This window comes from Gigantopelta aegis, chromosome 9 (assembly GCF_016097555.1).
Source record: "Gigantopelta aegis isolate Gae_Host chromosome 9, Gae_host_genome, whole genome shotgun sequence".
NCBI lineage: Eukaryota > Metazoa > Mollusca > Gastropoda > Neomphalida > Peltospiridae > Gigantopelta > Gigantopelta aegis.
In genome coordinates, this window is record NC_054707.1 from 40,179,993 (window position 1) to 40,200,128 (window position 20,136).

The 20,136-nt window shown below is 33.0% G+C and overlaps 1 protein-coding gene across 1 annotated transcript; it reads right to left on the reverse strand.

Annotated features, from left to right (window-relative positions):
• Positions 1 to 390: 390 nt before the first annotated feature.
• On the reverse strand, positions 391 to 20,126 carry LOC121381106 (transmembrane protein 41B-like). Its single transcript, XM_041510224.1, has 7 exons — positions 20,047 to 20,126; positions 10,845 to 11,019; positions 10,253 to 10,381; positions 9,667 to 9,760; positions 8,551 to 8,655; positions 7,426 to 7,564; positions 391 to 6,915 (listed from the first exon to the last, which is right to left on the reverse strand). The coding sequence occupies exons 1-7, from the start codon at positions 20,102 to 20,104 to the stop codon at positions 6,746 to 6,748; spliced, it is 870 nt and encodes a 289-aa protein (XP_041366158.1). The 5' UTR covers positions 20,105 to 20,126; the 3' UTR covers positions 391 to 6,745.
• Between the last annotated feature and the right edge of the window lie 10 nt (positions 20,127 to 20,136).

A 20,136-nucleotide genomic window follows, 5' to 3' on the forward strand; every position in this document is an offset into this window, starting at 1 on the left:
TGTTCTGTGAGCATCTGCTACTGAATACTCATTTTTATCAATTTTGGAATGGGTCGCAGACACTGCTAAACTAATGCTATACTTAGTCAGGAACCTGCACAGTGGTCAACCTGGATATTTTCTCACGAAAGGACCTTCCTGCACACGAATCCTGAAATCTGTTGACGATTACTTACTGGTATTAAGATCACACAGAACTATCTTCCCATCCACAACAGAAAGAAAGAAATGTTTTATTTAACAACACACTCAACACATTTTATTTACGGTTATATGGCATCAGACATATGGCCAAGGATAACACAGATTTTGAGAGGAAACCCGCTGTTGCCACTTCATGGGCTACTCCCTCCGATCAGCAGCAAGGGATCCCTCATTTGTGCTTCCCACAGGCAGGATAGCACAAACCATGGCCTTTGTTGAACCAGTTATGGATCACTGGTTGGTGCAAGTGGTTTACACCTACCCATTGAGCCTTGCAGAATCCACAACAGAGACATTGAGCCTTGCAGAATCCACAACAGAGACATTAGCAACAATATGTAATGTAATTAATGAGACATCTACAAGGCAGTACTTAAGAAGGCACATTTTATCATGTAAAAATAAAATGCGGGTGTTGTGGTAATAATGAGTATATATATTACGAATATATTTCATATTTTAGTCTCATTTTAATCACATGACCTCCTCTGGTCATATCTTTATGAGTGGTAGTTCCATTTTACAAATTGCACAAATGTATAGTGAAACCTATCAAAACCCAATTACTAGTATGCTGGGGACCTAATATTTATCCGATTTAGACAGGATCAGGTGTTTAGAATGTGACATTTTAGAATTTAGAAAATTCGGTATCATGAAGTTTGCCCGTTATGACAGGATTTCGGTTAGTTCAGGGTCCGGTTTAGACAGGTTTCATTATATTACAAAATAATATAAGAAAATAAATAAAAAAATCTTTACAAAAAAATCTTTCCACATTACAAGAAGTGACTATGTGCACGACAACACCTGTCACAATTCGTGACTAGTGGACCTTGAACGATGTCATGAGATCTTTATGACTGAAATGTAAACTAAACATACAATATTTAATCAGTCTCCCCATAGGTTCTGCATTAAAAAATGCATACTAGTAATATGATTGTCATGCTATGTAATTACTGTGTCAATAAATATCGCATTGAAAAACATTTCTTAGGACCGAGTACAATCTGCTGATGAGAAATATAAAACCTACTGGGTACTATAAATTAAAAATGTTTTACATTTTTCTTTTGAATATTGGACGTTAGTAACTCAAATATAACATTTTGACACCAAAAATGACACTTTTCACTATGACCTACAGCTGGTCAGTACCAGTTATATCATGTGAAAACACGTATTATTGTGGTATTATAATATGAAAATGTACTTAAATGATACAATATTACAACAGTATGGTTTTAAAACATGAAAAGCCACAAAGTTTCCCAATGTCAAAATAGTGTAAAACTACTGTATTTAAAAGCATTGTCCATATGAACAAAATAACATATGGCTATACAAAAAAACCCCTCACAAAAACCCTAAGTTGCCTATAAAAATGTTCCCATCAATCGCAACGTTTTTGTATGATGGGTGAAAGGTTACACAACAGATAACGTGCCAAAAGAAATAACTGTACAATCACACTGATGTATGTCTAGGAAACAAGTTGCCAATAAATATGTTCACACCATCAGTGATGGAAAGTTACACAACATCAACATATAGCAAACAATTGCAAGTAACAAATATTGTTACCATTGGAAATGTTCATACCAACACATTTATATGAAACAGGTATGTATTAAAGCTACAGAAAACACTAAAAAATATTTATCAAAAAACCAAAAAAAACCCCACCCAACCAACAACTAAAAAATAACTAAACTTCCATTGTTCTACAAAAACGAAATTAAACTATTAAACTGTCAGTTACAAACAACCGTTATAGTTTATACATGTACAATATATCAAAGATAGAACTTTTATTTCAATTGACTGGTTTTCTTACATGACAGCATTGCCATAGTAACTGAAACAATGATTGTTTATAACTGTGTACTACCAATTTTATTATAGGTTATTAAAACAAAATTGATTTGTCACATGGTTTATTTAATATGAACACACACATTTGGCTTATAAATAACCACATATAATTTCTGTTGCCTTCAAAGTATTCCCCACAATAAAAGCTAATTAATTCTGTTTCAAAGTCTCAAAATGGATATCATACAAACAACAAAATAAATTTTTATGATGAACCCTAATGATTAAAAAATAACACAATGAATTTGAGTTACCGCAAATCCACAAACTGAAAATATGCTTTAGCATTAATATACTTTTTCTTTTGCTTTAGGTTTAAAATTACTTGTAAAAATGTATTAACAAAATAACAAAACAAAAAACCTTCTAGGGTAATATATACCTAAACTACAATTAATGTGTTGATATAATAATAACTGTGTATAAATCGCTATCTACATTGATAGACAATTTTACTTGTTAAAAAACAATAATAATAATAATAATTTAAAAAAAACCCAGCAAAAAAACCCCTCACAATTTTTTTTTTTTTAAACTCGGAGTAATACTTGAAAGCTATAATTTAAAACTACTATGTACTTTGCTATCCGAATTTATTAATCATAACTTATAAAAGAAACATTTGTTACAACAGTGTATTAAATTTAGATAAAGGTATTAATTTAAAAACAAATTCCATTAAATAATACATATTTTCGATCGTCGCCACAAAAAATCCTTGTTTTAGAAAATTTACAAATTTTGGAATAACAGATACCTTTGTACAAAAGTGGCTCATATCTTCACAAATTTATTAGTTAAATACTACTTGCTCTAGCTAGTCTACATGAAAAGCAAAACACGGCTAAGTGGACTACTGGCTGGGTAAACCTCATACTTGAAAGGTATGCAAAATGTGCTCACATAAAAAGATAATGTCACAGTAATGACTGTATACATGGGTAAATCAAGAAGCCATGACAGACGGATAAATCAAACAAAAGGGAATGGTACCAACTGGAATATTGCAGAATATTTTAAAAGCTCATAATATACAGTGAATCATAAACAAAAGGAATGCCGACAGCAATAATATCAAACAAAAGCTGCATCTAGCAAGTACTGATAAATATAGATCTATTATTCACAAACAAAACTGGCTGAAAGACAATTTGACGACGACGAAACATTCACACACAAAATGGTGGTGGACTATGTGTATTGCACTAAATATTTAAATTTCGCCACAAGAGGTCACTAAAATTAGTATGAATTTCCAATTCTCAAAAATTTGGATATCAAAATATCTCAATGATTTGAGTCATTTGAAATTGAGCTTTCATTTGTAACTTATCTTTTATCTTACACACCAGGGATGGTGAAAAGCTCTAATGAAAAAGGCTTAGTGAGATGGAAAACTTATGCTTAATCCATTTGTTTTTCATTTTAAGTACTAAAATACGTTTCAATCAAGTCAGTGTTTATGCAAGTGTATATTCACTAAACCCTTGAACCAGTCAAATATTTAATAGAAATTGGTCAGTTGTGGGTCCCTCGATTGTTTATCGAGTTTGCACTACCACAGACATTAGGACTAGAAACATCAGGCCAAATTTACAAAGCCTGTTTATCTCTTACACATGTGTAACTACATGAATTTACAATGCTTAAACACCTGCTTTTAAGAAAAACAGGCTTCGTAAATTCGGCCCATGTTCTAAACAAAAAATGCATTTAAACAGTCTCTTTTAAAAGACCACATTTTGACTAGAAACCAAAAGAGTACAGTGACGTACATGATAGACCTGTCAGGAGTTTGATAGAGAACCACAAATATTAATGAATCGATTATAAATTTGTGAAATTTGTGCAATAATATACATTACTTTATTTTGAATTAATTTTTATAGTACCAGTTAAGACATGCGAAAACAAAATGTACAACAATATGGTTTTTAAACATGGTTTTACTCTATTCAACTGTAAATTGATAAACAAGACGTGGCCCAGGCAAGTATTTTCTTTAATGAACGGTAATCAGTGAAAAGTAGGTCATGGTGACCTAGTTATGGAATGGGACATGCTGCCATCCCAAGTTGTACTTGCATGCAAGGTTTGATGATCACATATAATTGATAACAAAAATATGGCCTGGGCAAGGATTTCCTTTAATGCGCAGTAGCCTAATATATGACAAGTAGGTCACTGTGACCTAATTATGGTACATAGCATACTATCCTCCCTAATTGTACAATCTTTTATGCATTGGTAAGGAAGATATATGGCCCAGACACAAAATTTCCTTTAGTGTGTAGTAATCCGTGAAAAGTACATTTTGGAGATCTAGTTATAGTCCAAGACAAACCGCCATCCCAAATTGTACTTGCATGCAAGATTTGATGATTTTATAAGAATTAACAAGGATGATATTCACCAAACAAGAAAAGTTAACAGACGGACGAATGGACGTACAAACACCATATGATAATATGACCCATCAAATATGGGTGTATTCAAAGATTGGTTTATAAAAAGTAATTTACATCACAAATATGTCAAAGGTATCTCATGTATGTCAAAGAACTTTAAATACAGTGAAATCTCTCAAGACCGGACCCTCTGTAAACTGGAATTATTTTTAAATGGGACATTTTTTATGGTCCCTTTTTAAATATCAGTACAGAAGATAACCTCTTTAAACCAGATACTCCTTATAACCGGACATTTTACTTGGTCATGAGGGTGTCTGGTTTAGGGGTGATTCACTGTATAAGTAGGACATGATTAAACAATGAATGACTGTGTAAAACACCAGCTCGAACAAACACATTGGCTGCCAAGTGTCAAACAAAAAAGCATATAAATGCCGCGTATACAATTACAACATGATTATACTAAACTGGTGCTCTAATCTAAAGAAACAAATGGGAAAACAGATATTAAAAAACTTACATACCCTGAAATACTATATGACAAGTACAGATATATTGAAAAAATTAAAATCCTCATAAATAGTAGTATTAATACACTTCCAGAATATTTTAAATATTGATACAGATCTTATTATGGATGGTTCAGGGGTCGAAATTGGCTAACATTCCTGCCAGATATTCTGTCCGGTAAACTACAAATTCTGCAGAAGGAAAGATGATTGACTGAAACTAAAACTGAAGTGTGAATTTAAACGTAAAGTAATTGCCGGTCCAACAGGCAAAATATTATCACAGCATGTGGTGACGCTGACTGGCAAAAACTGGTTGGGATGGGAGTATTTCGACCACTGATGGTTTAATATGATCCACTTGAACATAAAGCCACTGTAATTTGATGTTTTAATTAATTTGTTTTAGTAAAATCAAACATAAACACCAGGTATTGGAAATGTTGTAAAAATCCTCCCAGTTTGACAATAATCCTGAAAACTGCTGGTAGATGTAATTTCTAGACATTGACCTTTGAATGGTGAAATGCAAACTTGTTCAAGATACGACGATTCTATTCCTATATGTCAAGTTTCATGGAAATTGGATGAGAAATGAAGTGAGAAGAGTGGTGGTGTCGTGATTTTTTTTTAAAACCTTGACCGTTGACACAAAGAGGCGAAATCAGAAATGAAATTGGCAAAATGCTATATTCCCTCAATGTCTCATTACGAGAGGATGAATAAATGCAAATGCTGTCTTTCCACGGCGTTAACTTTCAGAATTAAAATTACTAATCAGTCTACAATTCATCCACAAAACTGAACCCAAGAACATTTTATAAAAATCTGTTAGCTATTGGCTTAGACCATGTCAATATTTTGTACAACACTACAACACTTAAAACCATCCATAGATGTCCATCTCAATTCATATAAACAAATTAAACAAAAAATAAACTTGAAAACAAAGTCAATTAAAACAATTCAATTAAAATTTTAATTTAACAAAATTCAAAATAGTTTAAATGCATTGAGATGACCATTCATAGATTTAACTATAAACCAAGATTCACTGATGGAGGACTTGTAATTTATCAGAAATGGAGCTAAACGTGAAACGTTGACATAAATGCAAAAGATGGCGGTTTTACCGTTGCTCGAAAAATAATACCTACACCTTGCCTTTTCATTTCAAAAAAGGTGAGAGGAAAACAAAGGACTACTCATAAGCATTATCCATACAGCAGAGATCCTGTACAATCAGGAACTTGCTAATCAGCTACACATTAATATTCTTAACACATTTTAACACTCTTACGGTAATCAACACCCATTTTCTCATTGAAAATAACTATCTATGCAATCATTTGGGGCATATTTCATATCCATAAAAAAGAAGAAGACACTGTGTCTAAACAAAAAAAGAAAAACAAGAAGAAAAAAACAGAGAGAAGAAACAAAAAGTGAGCCAAGACTGATTGTATTCATCAGGTAGTAACAATAAATAAATAAGAAGAAAAAGGTTGTTTTTTTTCAAAAAATATCACCAGCTTGTCTGTGTTTACAGGTAAAGTGAACAATACAAAGACCACAATTGTTCATTACATTCCAAATAAATATAGATATGTATTGCATTCTCTACATATTACTGGAAACTATGCATGGCAAAAGAGTAATAGTGGTATGATACCTCAACTTATGTATTTAAAGTTATCTAGACAAACATTTACTAATTTACAACAACTAGACAATAAGTTCTGGTCAATCGAACTTCTTCTGTAACTTCTTTTTGAAGATCACTGGTAGAAGGGAGAGAATTGCAAGTATGCCCAGTATCAACATGGACGTCCATGACACAGCATCTCCTGATGATGTCAGTTGATACAAAGTGGTCCCAGCTTGGATTGCAACAAACGAGGGTGGCGCAACACCTAAACACAAGACAAGAAAGCTTAGAACATTTTCTCTTTTTTTCTCAAGGAATAATTACAATATTCGCTCAAACAGCAGTCAAAATTTTCCTTCATTAATAATGGTACATAACAAAATTTAAACAACCAGTCAGAAATAGTTGAATTTCCATTATAAGTTAAAACCAGTTAGAAGTACATGTAGCTGTACTTCCACCATACATCTTGAACAACCAATTAGAAATAGATATACTACCATTATGAATATTGAACAACCAGTCAATAGTAGTTCTTTCACTATAAGTTTAAAACAAGCAACACAAATGTATTTCCACTATAAATTTTAAAATATCAATGAGAAGCCATTATAATTCCACTATATTGGAGGGCTAAACTGAATTACAGTTTTAAGTCTAGAAAAATATTATAACAAATAAACAGATGAATGGATCTAACTGAAATAATATTTTAAAATTTTAGCTTTCATATACAAATTTTACTAAGTTATTTTAAATCATTATTAATACAAACCTATAAATGTTCCAATGAAAAATGTTGATAAAGGAACATTTATAACTGGGGATGTAATGTTAATAAACCAGTTTGGTAGAAACGGTGTGATTCGCAGAAAGACAATGTAATTGAGCAAATGTTCTCTGTGGTTTTCAACCTGCAAGAAAAGAAGTAATAATTAATCATTATATCTCGAGAAGGACATTAATGTTAAGCAATACAGCTATTTAGTTGTGTGGTGCTATAAGAAGGGAAAGCACACAAAATGATTATGAAACCTCAACACATTTGATTTAAACTATAGGGGTTTGATGGCTACTACGGTAGTAGATGCAACATTTTAAAAATATGCAAATTTTGTTGACAGAATAGAATTTTACAAAAATGGTGAAAAATATATTTATTCAGAAAATGATGAACGCTTCACAGATAAATGTGGAATTTTTACAATTATAATAACAATCATTATTCTAACTTTGTTGGTTTAATAATTTTTTTATAATTACAAAAAAGAAAAGAAAAAAAAGGACCTAGAAACCACTCCCCTCTTTTTTGTTATAGGTATCCATTTACTTCCAACTAAACAGTGTATACTTTTAATACTAGATTGCAATTGTATAAAGTTTTGTTACAAATATTTGGTACTTACAATATTACTCATCATGATCAAGACATGAGTATAAAGCAAATGTAAATGCGGCACTTTTTTTTAATGGAATAAACTCTTTAGCAAAAAACTATTAAAAACACCCCGCATTTTATATGCATAATCTGACAGATGGGACAGCAAAACACATAACACAGCCTCAGATAATAGTAATACACCAACCACAGCTACAGATTTACTAATTCAATTCACCAAATTGCTAATACTTTTTCATCTTAACCACTGCATAAAACACTTGCTGGGATGAGCAAACACTAAGGCTATTGAAAATAATGCTCCAATTTGCTTTGTTTTCGGTTATTGTAAGCTTAAACAATAAAAAAAGTAATTACTGGACTGTTTCTTTAGATATTAGAAAAAGTAGATAATTAAATGCATATTTTTAATAATGTAAATTATTAGCCAAACAAATTGCCACTTCTTGAAAAAACTTCAACCTGAAAGAAGCAAAATTTTAACAATAATATCAAACTTACATGCATCTGCCATTTTGCGACTCTGTCAGGTATATACTTTTTGACGAGGCGTCTTCCAACCAGGAAGGATAATAAATAACAGATAGAAGCACCTAATGCAGAACACTGAAAGATAAATACGAAATGGGTGTACATACATACTGGTACACAGACCTTCAAATTTATATTATCTTGTGATGGAAATTTTATACAAATTTATAACAAAGTAAATATTCAATGATGATAATCACTGCTGTAGTGAAAACATTTTGTAGTAAAAACTTTTTATGGTTATACTGCTGATAGCCATTATGAATTTCAGGTGCTGTGTAAATGAAATACTTACTCAGTCAGGGCTAGTGATGGCACTCGCCAAGTTCGCCAATTGTGAATTTTAAAAAACAATTTGCAAATTTTATTTTAATTTGGTAAATAAAGTTCATACAATAATTGCTATTTTATTAGAAAGTAACCGGGTTTTTACAATTTTTAAAGCTTAAAGAGATGATTTGGCTAAATGTTCTCTTACCCAGAGCTAGCCTAACTCTCCACCCACCCCATCTCTGTCTAACACAGACATGAGCACACACACACACACAGGTCAGTCTATAAACATACCAAACTAAGTGTTAACTGCACAAATCTTGTAATTCATGAATACTAAAACAATATGTTTATGGTGATGTTTTATAAAATTATACATGTACATAAATATGAAGGGTCCACGGGAACAACCTATGATGTCCAAACAGATAGTCGGTATTATAACGGTCGTGTATGCCAAGATAACAATGACACACTAAATTAAAAACCTATGATTATGGTAGGCCATTAAAAGTAGTTTGTAAACTATGCTTTCTTAGGCATAAATATTCCATGAGTGCAGACTTGTAAATGTTAAAATTAAACAATATCATCTTACTAAAAATGTGACATCACAGGTCATTCCCATGGACCCTTCATATGTACACTAGTATTTGTTTCTTTCATTTTAATAACATAAAGTAACAACTAAATTATGTGACCTCTACTCTGTTAAAGTGTCCTGTTGATATTAATTAGCAACTGATACTATTAATGACCTTTAACTTCATTTTAAACATTAGGAATAAATTGACCACTAAAAGAAATACTTACCAAGCATACAAGAAACAATGCTACATAGTTTGGATACAAAAACCCTGAGATAATGCTGAGAAATATAGAACCAGGGATTGCAAAAGATTGCAAACTGAATATAAATTAAGGAAAATTGTATCACATAGGAGCAATCTATTAAAAGAATAAGTAAAGATATGAGAACAAAAATTAATATTAAAATGTTCATGGATATATAAATTTAAATGTTTAAATACACATATACATGTATTATAAAAATGACACAACAAACAGGAGAGCAATAAGAGCAATGTGTATTGCATTGTTTTTACTTATAATTTTGAATCTGTTGCTATTTTAACAATAGTTCACCTATGGGCCAAAAATCTTCATGGAAGGTGGCAAATATCAAAGTTACAGTCCTCATACTTTTATATATACAGTTTCATATTCAGCAGGGTATATTACCACCACATAAAAAATAATTTACTTTCACATCAACCAATGAAATAGTTATGTGGGTTACAAACCCCAACACACCTCCATTTTTCAAAGAACAGTTTGAATTAAAGTTAAATATTTAACTGTTTCATATTTAATATATTTTAAGTAGTAAAAAGGATACAATATGTAAGTGATAAAATATCCTCCTAAAAGCTGATAGAAATATTTTTCCTTGTAACTTGACAACACCCTTCCCAGATTCTTAGCATCTTCAATATTCTTGGGCAACCTGATATACTGAACTTCATTCCTGCAATAAATAAAACAGAAACTCAATAGTATTTGTATGACCAACATGCTTTCAATAACTTATACGGTAAATTAGTCTTAGTCATCCACTAATGACATATTTTCTTTTAATGCTAGACTTTACAGGACATGGGAATCTACCAATGTTCAAAGCTTATATTCCAAAAATAATTATCTCTATTTTAAATATCGCACATATTAGCCATTCGTGATTCTCAATATTTTAAGGTTGTTTTCTCATTGGTCGAATTATAAAGAGATCAATACAAAACTGATCTTTTCAGGGCTTGAAATTATGGACTCGACTTGTAGCCAAGATTGACTAATAAGTGATAATGTACAGTATTCACAATTGAATACATGTACTAATAGTAATAGGTTTCTTTTTAACAAGAAATTCAATGTTAAACCATTAAAAGTGACCACCGACATCTACATGTAGATTATACAATTCTGTTACTCACTCGTCTAGATGGGGAAAGTTGAGGTACACCAGTCCTAGTGCTATAAGTGACACAAGAAATATCACTCCCACGATGATGAATGATCGGGTGTTGCTTCCCTGATCATGATGAGAGCCTGGCTTTGATTTCAGCTGGGTATACGTTTCTGTCTCATCCATAGAGCCATGAGCCTCATCTAAATAAACAATAAAAACCTGAAGCACTAAAACACATCAAAATCCCCATCTCCAGGGTTCGAACTTAACGACACACCAACGGCAATTACCGTCTTTAAGATATAAATTGCTCTAGGTAGACAGCATAACCAACAGCATTTTTGTGCCATCTGCAAAGCCCCTCAACAATGGCAAAATGTATATATCTGGTTTACATTATTTAACATAATTTGAAATATGTCTATATACAGTAAAATAATCTTTCAGTCATGTTTATTTGCTGCAAATATCACTTTTATAAAAAAAATCTGCTTTGGGCAGGTTCAAATTGCCATCGGTGGGCTGTTTCACCCATGGTAATTCTTTTAAAAATTGCCGTGGGAGACAAATTCATAAGTTTGAGCCCTGCATCTCCAAATATATATGCAAAACATCAGTGAAGAAAGAGATTAAACTGAGTGGATTAATTCCATAAACAATGATTCCCATTGAGGTTTAATAACAAGTTTATATTAAATAATACCTAAACTAAACTTTCACTTGATGAGAAAGCATGGTCTAGTTGTAAGTCACAGTATTAAGAGTGAAGCTAAAGTTTGTTTTGTTTAATGATACCACTAGAGTACATTGATTTATTCATCATCTGCTTTAAAAACCATGTCAAACATTTGCTTACAATTTTGATCATCAATACATATGTGTCATCAGTAAAATGAAATTTATGTCATGGTGACAGCTTGGTGCTGAAAAAATAACCTACTTGCCAAAAGATACATGTAATTAATAGTAAGTCTTTTAATATTTTTAATTTCACGCAAGTGTTTTACTACTAGGGTAACTCAAGAGTATTGTACCCTGCATTACAATACTTCATTACAAAATAGTATCTTATGTACATACATGTAGGTTACTAACTGTTTGACACAAATCATTTAATGTAATAAAATAATAAATCAATATCTAAAGAAAACACTCAAACGAATGTTCAAACTATGAAACAGGCAACATTTGATCATTCAGGCCAATAACAGAACTGCACGAGACGTTCCAAATGAAAGACCTGAACACATAAAGAACTACATGTATATCCTTGACCTTAGTGCAATGACTGCCATTTGATCTGTCAGACCAATCAATATACAGCTTGCAAAACATTAAAAGTGGAAGTTAAACAATTCATATAAGTAAAATATGACTGGCATATATTTTTTATTTCCTTGGTACAAATTAAAATATGACATGCAGGTATTTTTATTTTTCCTTGGTACAAATTGAGAAGAACTTTGAGAAAGTAAATTAGGTAGATGATAGTCACTTTTCGGATCCTTGTTTTGGCTTCATACACAATAAATAAAACAAACATATCCAACAGTAAATTTTTGATATATTTGACAGAAGGTACTCTTTATTTCTTTCACTTTTTAAAATTTAAAATTAATATTTTGTCCAGAATTATGAAAACAAAAAAATAGCGACCTGTAAACAGCGATGTTTGCTGTCATAGAAATTTGACAGGGGTCAAGGTTAGTCAACCAGTTTATATAAACGTGAAGTAGGTCAGCGTTATTGATATTAAGAATGTTAAAACCAATCTAAAAAAACCTTTCCTGCATTTTTAAAATTACAATAAACAGTACATGATTATTTTTTTCGGTTATTTTTATTTTCAAAAACTGAGAAGGAAAACACAGACAAATGCAAACAAAACAAAAGTTGTACACCTTAATTGACAGTCATTCCAGTTCACAACTGTCATATTGTTACAAAAAATAAAAGGGAAATAAGATCCACACAATCTAGCCAAGAAAAAAATCCATGTAGGCATCCTAGCCATGCATGACAATGAACATGTATGCATCTGCAGTACTGTGCCACTCAAGAAAACGATTCCGAAACTGATCATGAGATGGGTCATTTGTGATTGTTAATTTTCATAGTAATATTTTTAAAAAGACAAAACTAAGAAGTGTTAAAATAATCCTAGGACAATACTGTAGCGTTTATAGGCTATAAAGTGGGGTCATGGGCAGTCTATAAATAGTGGGGTCACCAATCCACATCTACTGCGCCAAATCATTGGACATGCAAATCGTTTTGGATACAAGGACGTGTCTACATTTATGCACAATTTTAAAATGTTTATTTAGAACAGACATAGAACAATTTGTAGTTTACTTCAGATTATGCACGGTTTCATTGTTGAGAGACACATTTTATAAAGTATTTCACAGTGTTCACATAGAAAATGGTCTTTGAAGAACATGAAGAAGGGAATGTTTTATTGAACGATGCACTAAACACATTTTATTTATGGTCATATGGCGTCAGACATATGGTTAAGGACCACACAGATATTGAGACAGGAAACCTGCTGTTGCCACTTCATGGGCTACTCTTTTCGATTAGCAGCATGGGATCTTTTATATGTACCATCCCACAGACAGGACAACACATATCACTGCCTTTGATATACCAGTCGTGGCGTACTGGCTGGAGCAAGAAATAGCGCAATGGGCCCATTGACGGGGATCGATCCCAGACCGACCGCACATCAAGCGAACGCTTTACTACTGGACTATATCCCACCCCAAAAATGATCTTTGAATGCTTAGGTGCATCGATACACCAGACAGCACTGTAAGTTAACCCACAGGTTATGCAAATATAATTCACGTATCCAAACAATTGGTTACCTAGGTAAACACCACGTGAACCGACTTCCGGTTACCTCAGATTTCAAAATATTGTCCCCTGTATTTATTGTGTACAAAGCAAAAACAAGGGTGCGAAAAGTGACTGTCGTCGATGACAGTCACTTATCGCACCCTTGTTTTGGCTTCGTACACAGTAAATAAAACATATCCAACGGTAATTTTTTGATATGATATATTTGACAAAAGGTACTTTTTATTTCTTTCATCTTTTGAAACTTAAAATTAATATTTTGTCCAGAATTATGAAAAATAACAAAATACCAACCTGTAAACGTTGTCCGCTTGTTATAGAAATTTGTCAGGGGTCAAGGTTAGTAGACCAGTTTTTATTTTAATGTGGAGAAGCATTGTAATAATACAGTGGTCTAGCTAGTATTAAATAGAGGGGAGCTGCGCCCTGCCCCCGTTTTGTGCCGCCCTGCCGTGTTTGTTTTCCGCACCACCCCTGATTATCGGCGCCCTGCCCTAATTCATTGTCAAACAAAAATCTTGCTTTCCTCTCAAAGCGTGTACATTGTTGTTACGAGTCTGAATTCCCAACTAAAAAATGTTTGACAATACATTGTTTGGCCACAGTTGTGAAAGCTGACAGCAGTAACGTGATATGTTTTTTCGTTTCTATTGTTAGTCGATATGACTGCAGACGAGTGGACAGGCTGTCTTACAAAGCTTGAATGCGAAGTAATCCTCACACCGCCATGCACGTAACCACACACCACCTAACAAACACCTAGTTGAAAGTAGACCATCATGATAAACTTCGACAGAACGTCAAATGCGAAATTTATTTTGTTAAGTAAATTTTTGAAAGTAATTGTTGCCTTTGCAAATACCCAGACCAAGATACATATAGTTTTAACTGATGTCAGTAGTCCTTATCAATGACACATTGATTGCATCTTTATAATATGGCACAGAGTAAACTAGCAACACTGGTTATTTGGTCTATGAAGGCATAACTGTGTTTTGTTAAAAGCATGTCTACAAAAGCTATTTAATAAAATCTATCTAGACCGTGACATGCAATAATAGCCATTTTTAAATGCAGTGATCAACTTGTTACAGATATATCCTTGTCAGTTTTTTAACTTGTTTGTTATTTTATTTCTTTATTTCTTTTTATTTATTTCTAATCATTCTCTTTTTTTCATTTCTTGATTTCTTTTAATTATTTCATTTATTTATTTTAAATTACATTTGGGCATGATATTAAATGGTATAAATACTATATATAATAAAAAAAAGAATATGATTTTTTTTAGGTGATCCAACCTTTTGTAAAACATTTTAATAGTTAAAGTTTGATTTTATTTAACGACACCACTAGAGGATATTGATTTATTAATAATCGGCTATTGGATGTCAAACATTTGGTAATTTTAAAATTTAGTCTTAGAGAAAAATCCACTACTTTTTTCCATTAGTTTCATCATTTATATACACCATCCCACAGACAGGATAACACATACCACGGCACATTCCAGTCGTGTTGCACTGGCTGGAACGATATTTTTTTAATAGTGTCTATATTTAGTACATTAGTACAATAATATTGCATACGGCGATGAATGTACTGTTTCATCAAACATCCAAATTTAAGAATAATAAATTTGGGTTTAGAAATTGATTGCCCCCATCCATCCAAAAACGTTTTGTAAATTAAAACCAGCATAGATATTCCTACATACCGTATTTGACCGGAAATAAGCCCATGTCTTTGAATAAGCCCCCCTCCGTTTTGATAGCATTTAAGAAATTAGGCCCTCATTCGTAAATAAGCCCACTCCCAACTTCGTCACCTTATAAATAACACGAAATTGCAAGTTTGCTCAAAGTTCATTTAAAAGGTCATACCTCCTGCAGATAATTAAACACAAATGTAACACAATATTTTACCACCAGTGAGATTTAGCAGTCTAACAATAACAGTGTGTAACATTGTTTTCAATTTCATGCCTGCAGTATTTCTTTGAAGTATCCAAGCCCAAGTATGAACTAAAAACCAATGTCTATTTTTACCACCACACTGGGTCCGCAGTTAATGCTAATTAAGCAATGATTGGCTAAGAACAATGACCTTACATTGACAATTTTTTGTAGTGTGAGCTGGCTGCCTGTGTCAGAAACGTGTGTATATGCTAGTATTGAATTTGTTGTTAATTGCTGTTGTTTTAAGTCTTCTCAGCATTAAATTTTGGATGTAAATAAACAGCACTGGTAAGTAATTGTAACATAGAAGGTGTGTTTCTGATAATTAGATACTAGTAAAAAACCCACAATTTAATTAATAAACAATTATTATTTATTAATAACAAATGGAACACTAATTAATAGATATGCTACTGAACGTTTTTTGTTTTCTTCCTAGTTCATTTAATTATTATTATTTATTTTAATTATTATCTTCTTTTTTTCTCTCAACAAAACTGGCCCCTTGTCTGAGAATAAGCCCACCCCATGCTAAGCTCAAAATGAGTTGTCTTGGTCCCCTGGGCTTATTTCCGGTCAAATACGGTATATGATATTTATGAATGTAAAATATTCGATCATATCCAGCACTTGCCTCCAAAATAAGATTTGCCCTACAATTAAATTAGCGCCCTGCCCCATCAAAATCCTAGCTAGAACACTGTAGAGGCACTAATTTTCCGCGATCGCGGAATTGCGGAAATACCTATCTGAAACGAAATTTCAGATTTTTTTCAAAAACATTATTTAACTTTAAATAGCGCATTTGATTAAATTTAATTAACATTTATTTTTCGAACTAGAAACTATGGACACCAACATCTGCCTGTGTTATGCTACGGCAGTAGTATCTTTGTACGGTATGCCAAATGTTTAATGTAGAGTATCTAGACGTTTTACCAGTCGTGTTTTCTTCACTTATTCCCGGCGATTTAACTGGAAAAACCGAACACTGGGAGCTAAAATTGTCCGATATTTACTCAAGTGAAAGATATATTATGTTATGTTTGCTTATTAATTTTTAACATTTGCGGCATTGCCATATTTCCGATCTCACAAAGGAATGCAGTAATTGCATACTGTATGCCAGGCTTTGTTCAAAATAAATTATACAAGGGAAGTGGTTTATAGTGTGATCATTTGTAATTATTTTCCCCGAGCATATCGTAAAGAAAACCGAAATTGTCCGAAGTCTGTGTCGTGGCGTATTCGTGTTTAAATTTAAACCAAAAATAAATACAAACTACTGACATGTTTTGCCGCATTGCATATTTATTTATTTTATACCAGCAATTAATTGCGGTGTGAGTGTGTGTGTATGTGAGTGAAACAAAAACAGAATTTGTTTAATACTGAAACGGAAAAAACTGAATTTTAACATTAAGAAACGGAAAAGGGAAAAATCTGAAACAGGAAATCAGTGCCTCTAATCTTGTGATTACAGTGTTCTTGCTGGGTGAAAATTAAAAGAGGGCGGCCGGGCGGCAACACACCAAAAAAACACCCAATAAACGAAAAGCAAAAAAAAAAAAAAAAAAGGGGTAGGGGGAACTTGGTTACCATATTGTTGTGTATTGGTTGACTTTGTGAAAAAACATACTTCTTATTTTGCCTACAAAAAAGTTTATACGATATACAAGCATACTCGTCTTTTAATTGAACCGAAAATGTTATCAGTCAGACATTCACGGGCAGTTCCAGTTTTGCTGAACCGATCAAAGTTATAATATTATTATCTTTAATAAAATTTCATGATATATGAAAAACAATAAAGATGTTTGTAAAATGATCCCCTAATGTCGGATACATTTTTTGTTATTTCCATCTTCATTGAATGAATCGATCGCTGTGATGAAATAGTTTCGTTTTTGTAAAGGCGGTGTATATATTATTTGGCACCCAAGATAAATTATTTTAATGATAAACACTACCACTTCTGTTGTTTTTATAAGCGGTGATATCCCCCCCAAAATGAAAAATTTATAATATTTGATAAAGAACTGCTGAATAAACAGAATGATGGAAATGACAGAAAGCAAAAATCATCAGTTACAACCAATTCTATCTGCAACTGAGGACAAAATATCAGACGATATTTAGTGGAAAAAAAAAGACAGAATGACCACCTGACAAATTTGGCACCAAATAAGTGAGGGTTTTTTTTCAATCGGAGAGTGCCGAATCCATAAAAAATAAAAATGTTTTCATTGCTCAAATAAAATATAACTTTTCTTGCTTGTATTAAACCAATCTAATTAAAATTAGCTCCACTATTACATGTGGATCTAAAGACAGCCAGTTGGAGCTCATGTCCACCAATCAAAACATTACTTGCAGAATCCTGCCAGTGATTTAAAACTAACAGTCCTGCGTAGTCCCCAATGTCCAGGTAACATTTCGTCTGTAAATAATAATTTAAATATTGACCAATCACACTTCGCCTTTTATAACGTTATTTGGGAGCATACAAATTCTAAAAATATCGGGCGAGTCTATTTTAGTGGCTGCAGTACAGTGAACCATACCAATACGTACGGGGTGGGTTATCAGTCTTCAATTTTACATCAAAAATTATTTATTTATTTATAAAATTTAAAAAACTAAATCAGTCTTCAGTTTTACATTACAAATTATTTTTTTTATAAAATAAAACATGTTTTAAGGCATCCGTAATTCACACGAAACATGTCGTATACCCTCAGGATAATTCGGAATGTTTTCAAATTATTTTTAAATCACTGGCAGGATTCTGCAAGTAAGGTTTTGATTGGTGGACATTAGCTCCAACTGGCTGTCTTTAGATCCACATGTAATAGTGGAGCTAATTTTAATTAGATTGGTATTAAACATACAAATGGATACAGGTATGGGACAGAGTAGAGGCTGTTAAACATAATGTTAAATTACGTTGTACGATAACTGTCGTAAATGTTTCGTCAATTGCTTTTTCGTAGACAACGCGGCTTGTTTCCTTTGATGTCCAGTGTGTTTTTTGTGTGGAAAGAAGTGTGAATTTGGAAATAGCGGAGATAGGTGCTGGAAAATAAAGAGGGCGCAGAATGCAAAAGGAGGGCGGCAAAATGCAATAGCGGGGCGGGCCACCCTGCTTAAATGGAGCAGCGAGAACACTGGATTAAAAAAATGTACCTTTTATGAAATATGGATTTCAAGTGAAATTACGTTAAGGTATGCTATATTTATTCTGTATGAACCCAAAAGAAGGGTGCTAAAAGTGACTGTCGTCGACCTTAGTAAATGTGAAGTCCCTGGTTCGCTGTGCTCATAAGCTTTAGAAAGATTGTGACCTGCGAGACTTTGGCAAAAGTACCGTATTTTCCCCACCTCTATTTTAAAGAAATATTTCTTGAAATTAGTTTAAGGTTAGGGTTAGGGTTAGCGATAGTTATATACAATATATTTTAAAACAATTTGTTCTGTAAAACCAACATGAATTTTATATTTCGTAATCCAGTATCGCTATGTTTTGCATTTGAAAAATTAGACATTTTGACTATTCTGTATAAAATTTCTTCCACAAGGGTGCTTTTGGAAGAAATATAGCACAGAAGACAGAATGAGGCATCATGGGACTAAATCTTCGTTTTATTCCGTACACATTCGGTTCATTCCGTCAAAATACACCCTATGAGATTTATAAGTATTAAAATGCAGTTTCACTTGTTGATCCACTGCATGGTCGAGTGGATACAGTGGTCGGCTACAGTCCCGATGGTCTGGAGTTCGAATCCAGGCCTAGCACTACATCGTTTGTAGTGTTTAATGCAATACCCAGTTCATGTGGTTAATTCAATACCCCAATAGTGGGGAAAATACGGTACTCTTTCCGAGACTTTTGATGCAGCACCCTCAATAGTTTAAGAAGTAGCAGGCTACAACAGTGATGATAGCAGGGGGCAAAGCGGGGGGTCTGGGGGCCCTCCCCGAGAAACATTTGAAAAATCGAACCTCTGATATGCATTCTCATGGCCTCTGTTAGCGCAAATCAGTCACTACGAAAAGTAGGCGCGGCAAAAGCTGTTTCAGGCGGCGATTTGCCGCCGGAGACCGGGTACTTTTGAGGGCTCTGTTGATGTGCACGATTATTAATTACTCCACAATAATTCTGATACATAGTTCACTGCAAGTCACTGTGACGCACACTACCTCAGGTACCTGTTCAGTATGGAGTCAATTTTTGTGACGTCATATCCGGTGTTCTACTGAGCGATGACATCAGTCACTCACCAGCAAACAATAGTCAATACTGATGTCACGGTGTAGCCTAAAGTATTTTTTAAAACAGTCAATGACACATCAGTGATCTACAATATGTTCAGTTTTTAATTAACATAATCATAATATTACCTGAAACAGATCTACCCCTGTATTTTGTATCAAACGATCTTGAATCATCATCTTCCATTTCTAACTTGTTATTCTCGTCAGCGTGCCATA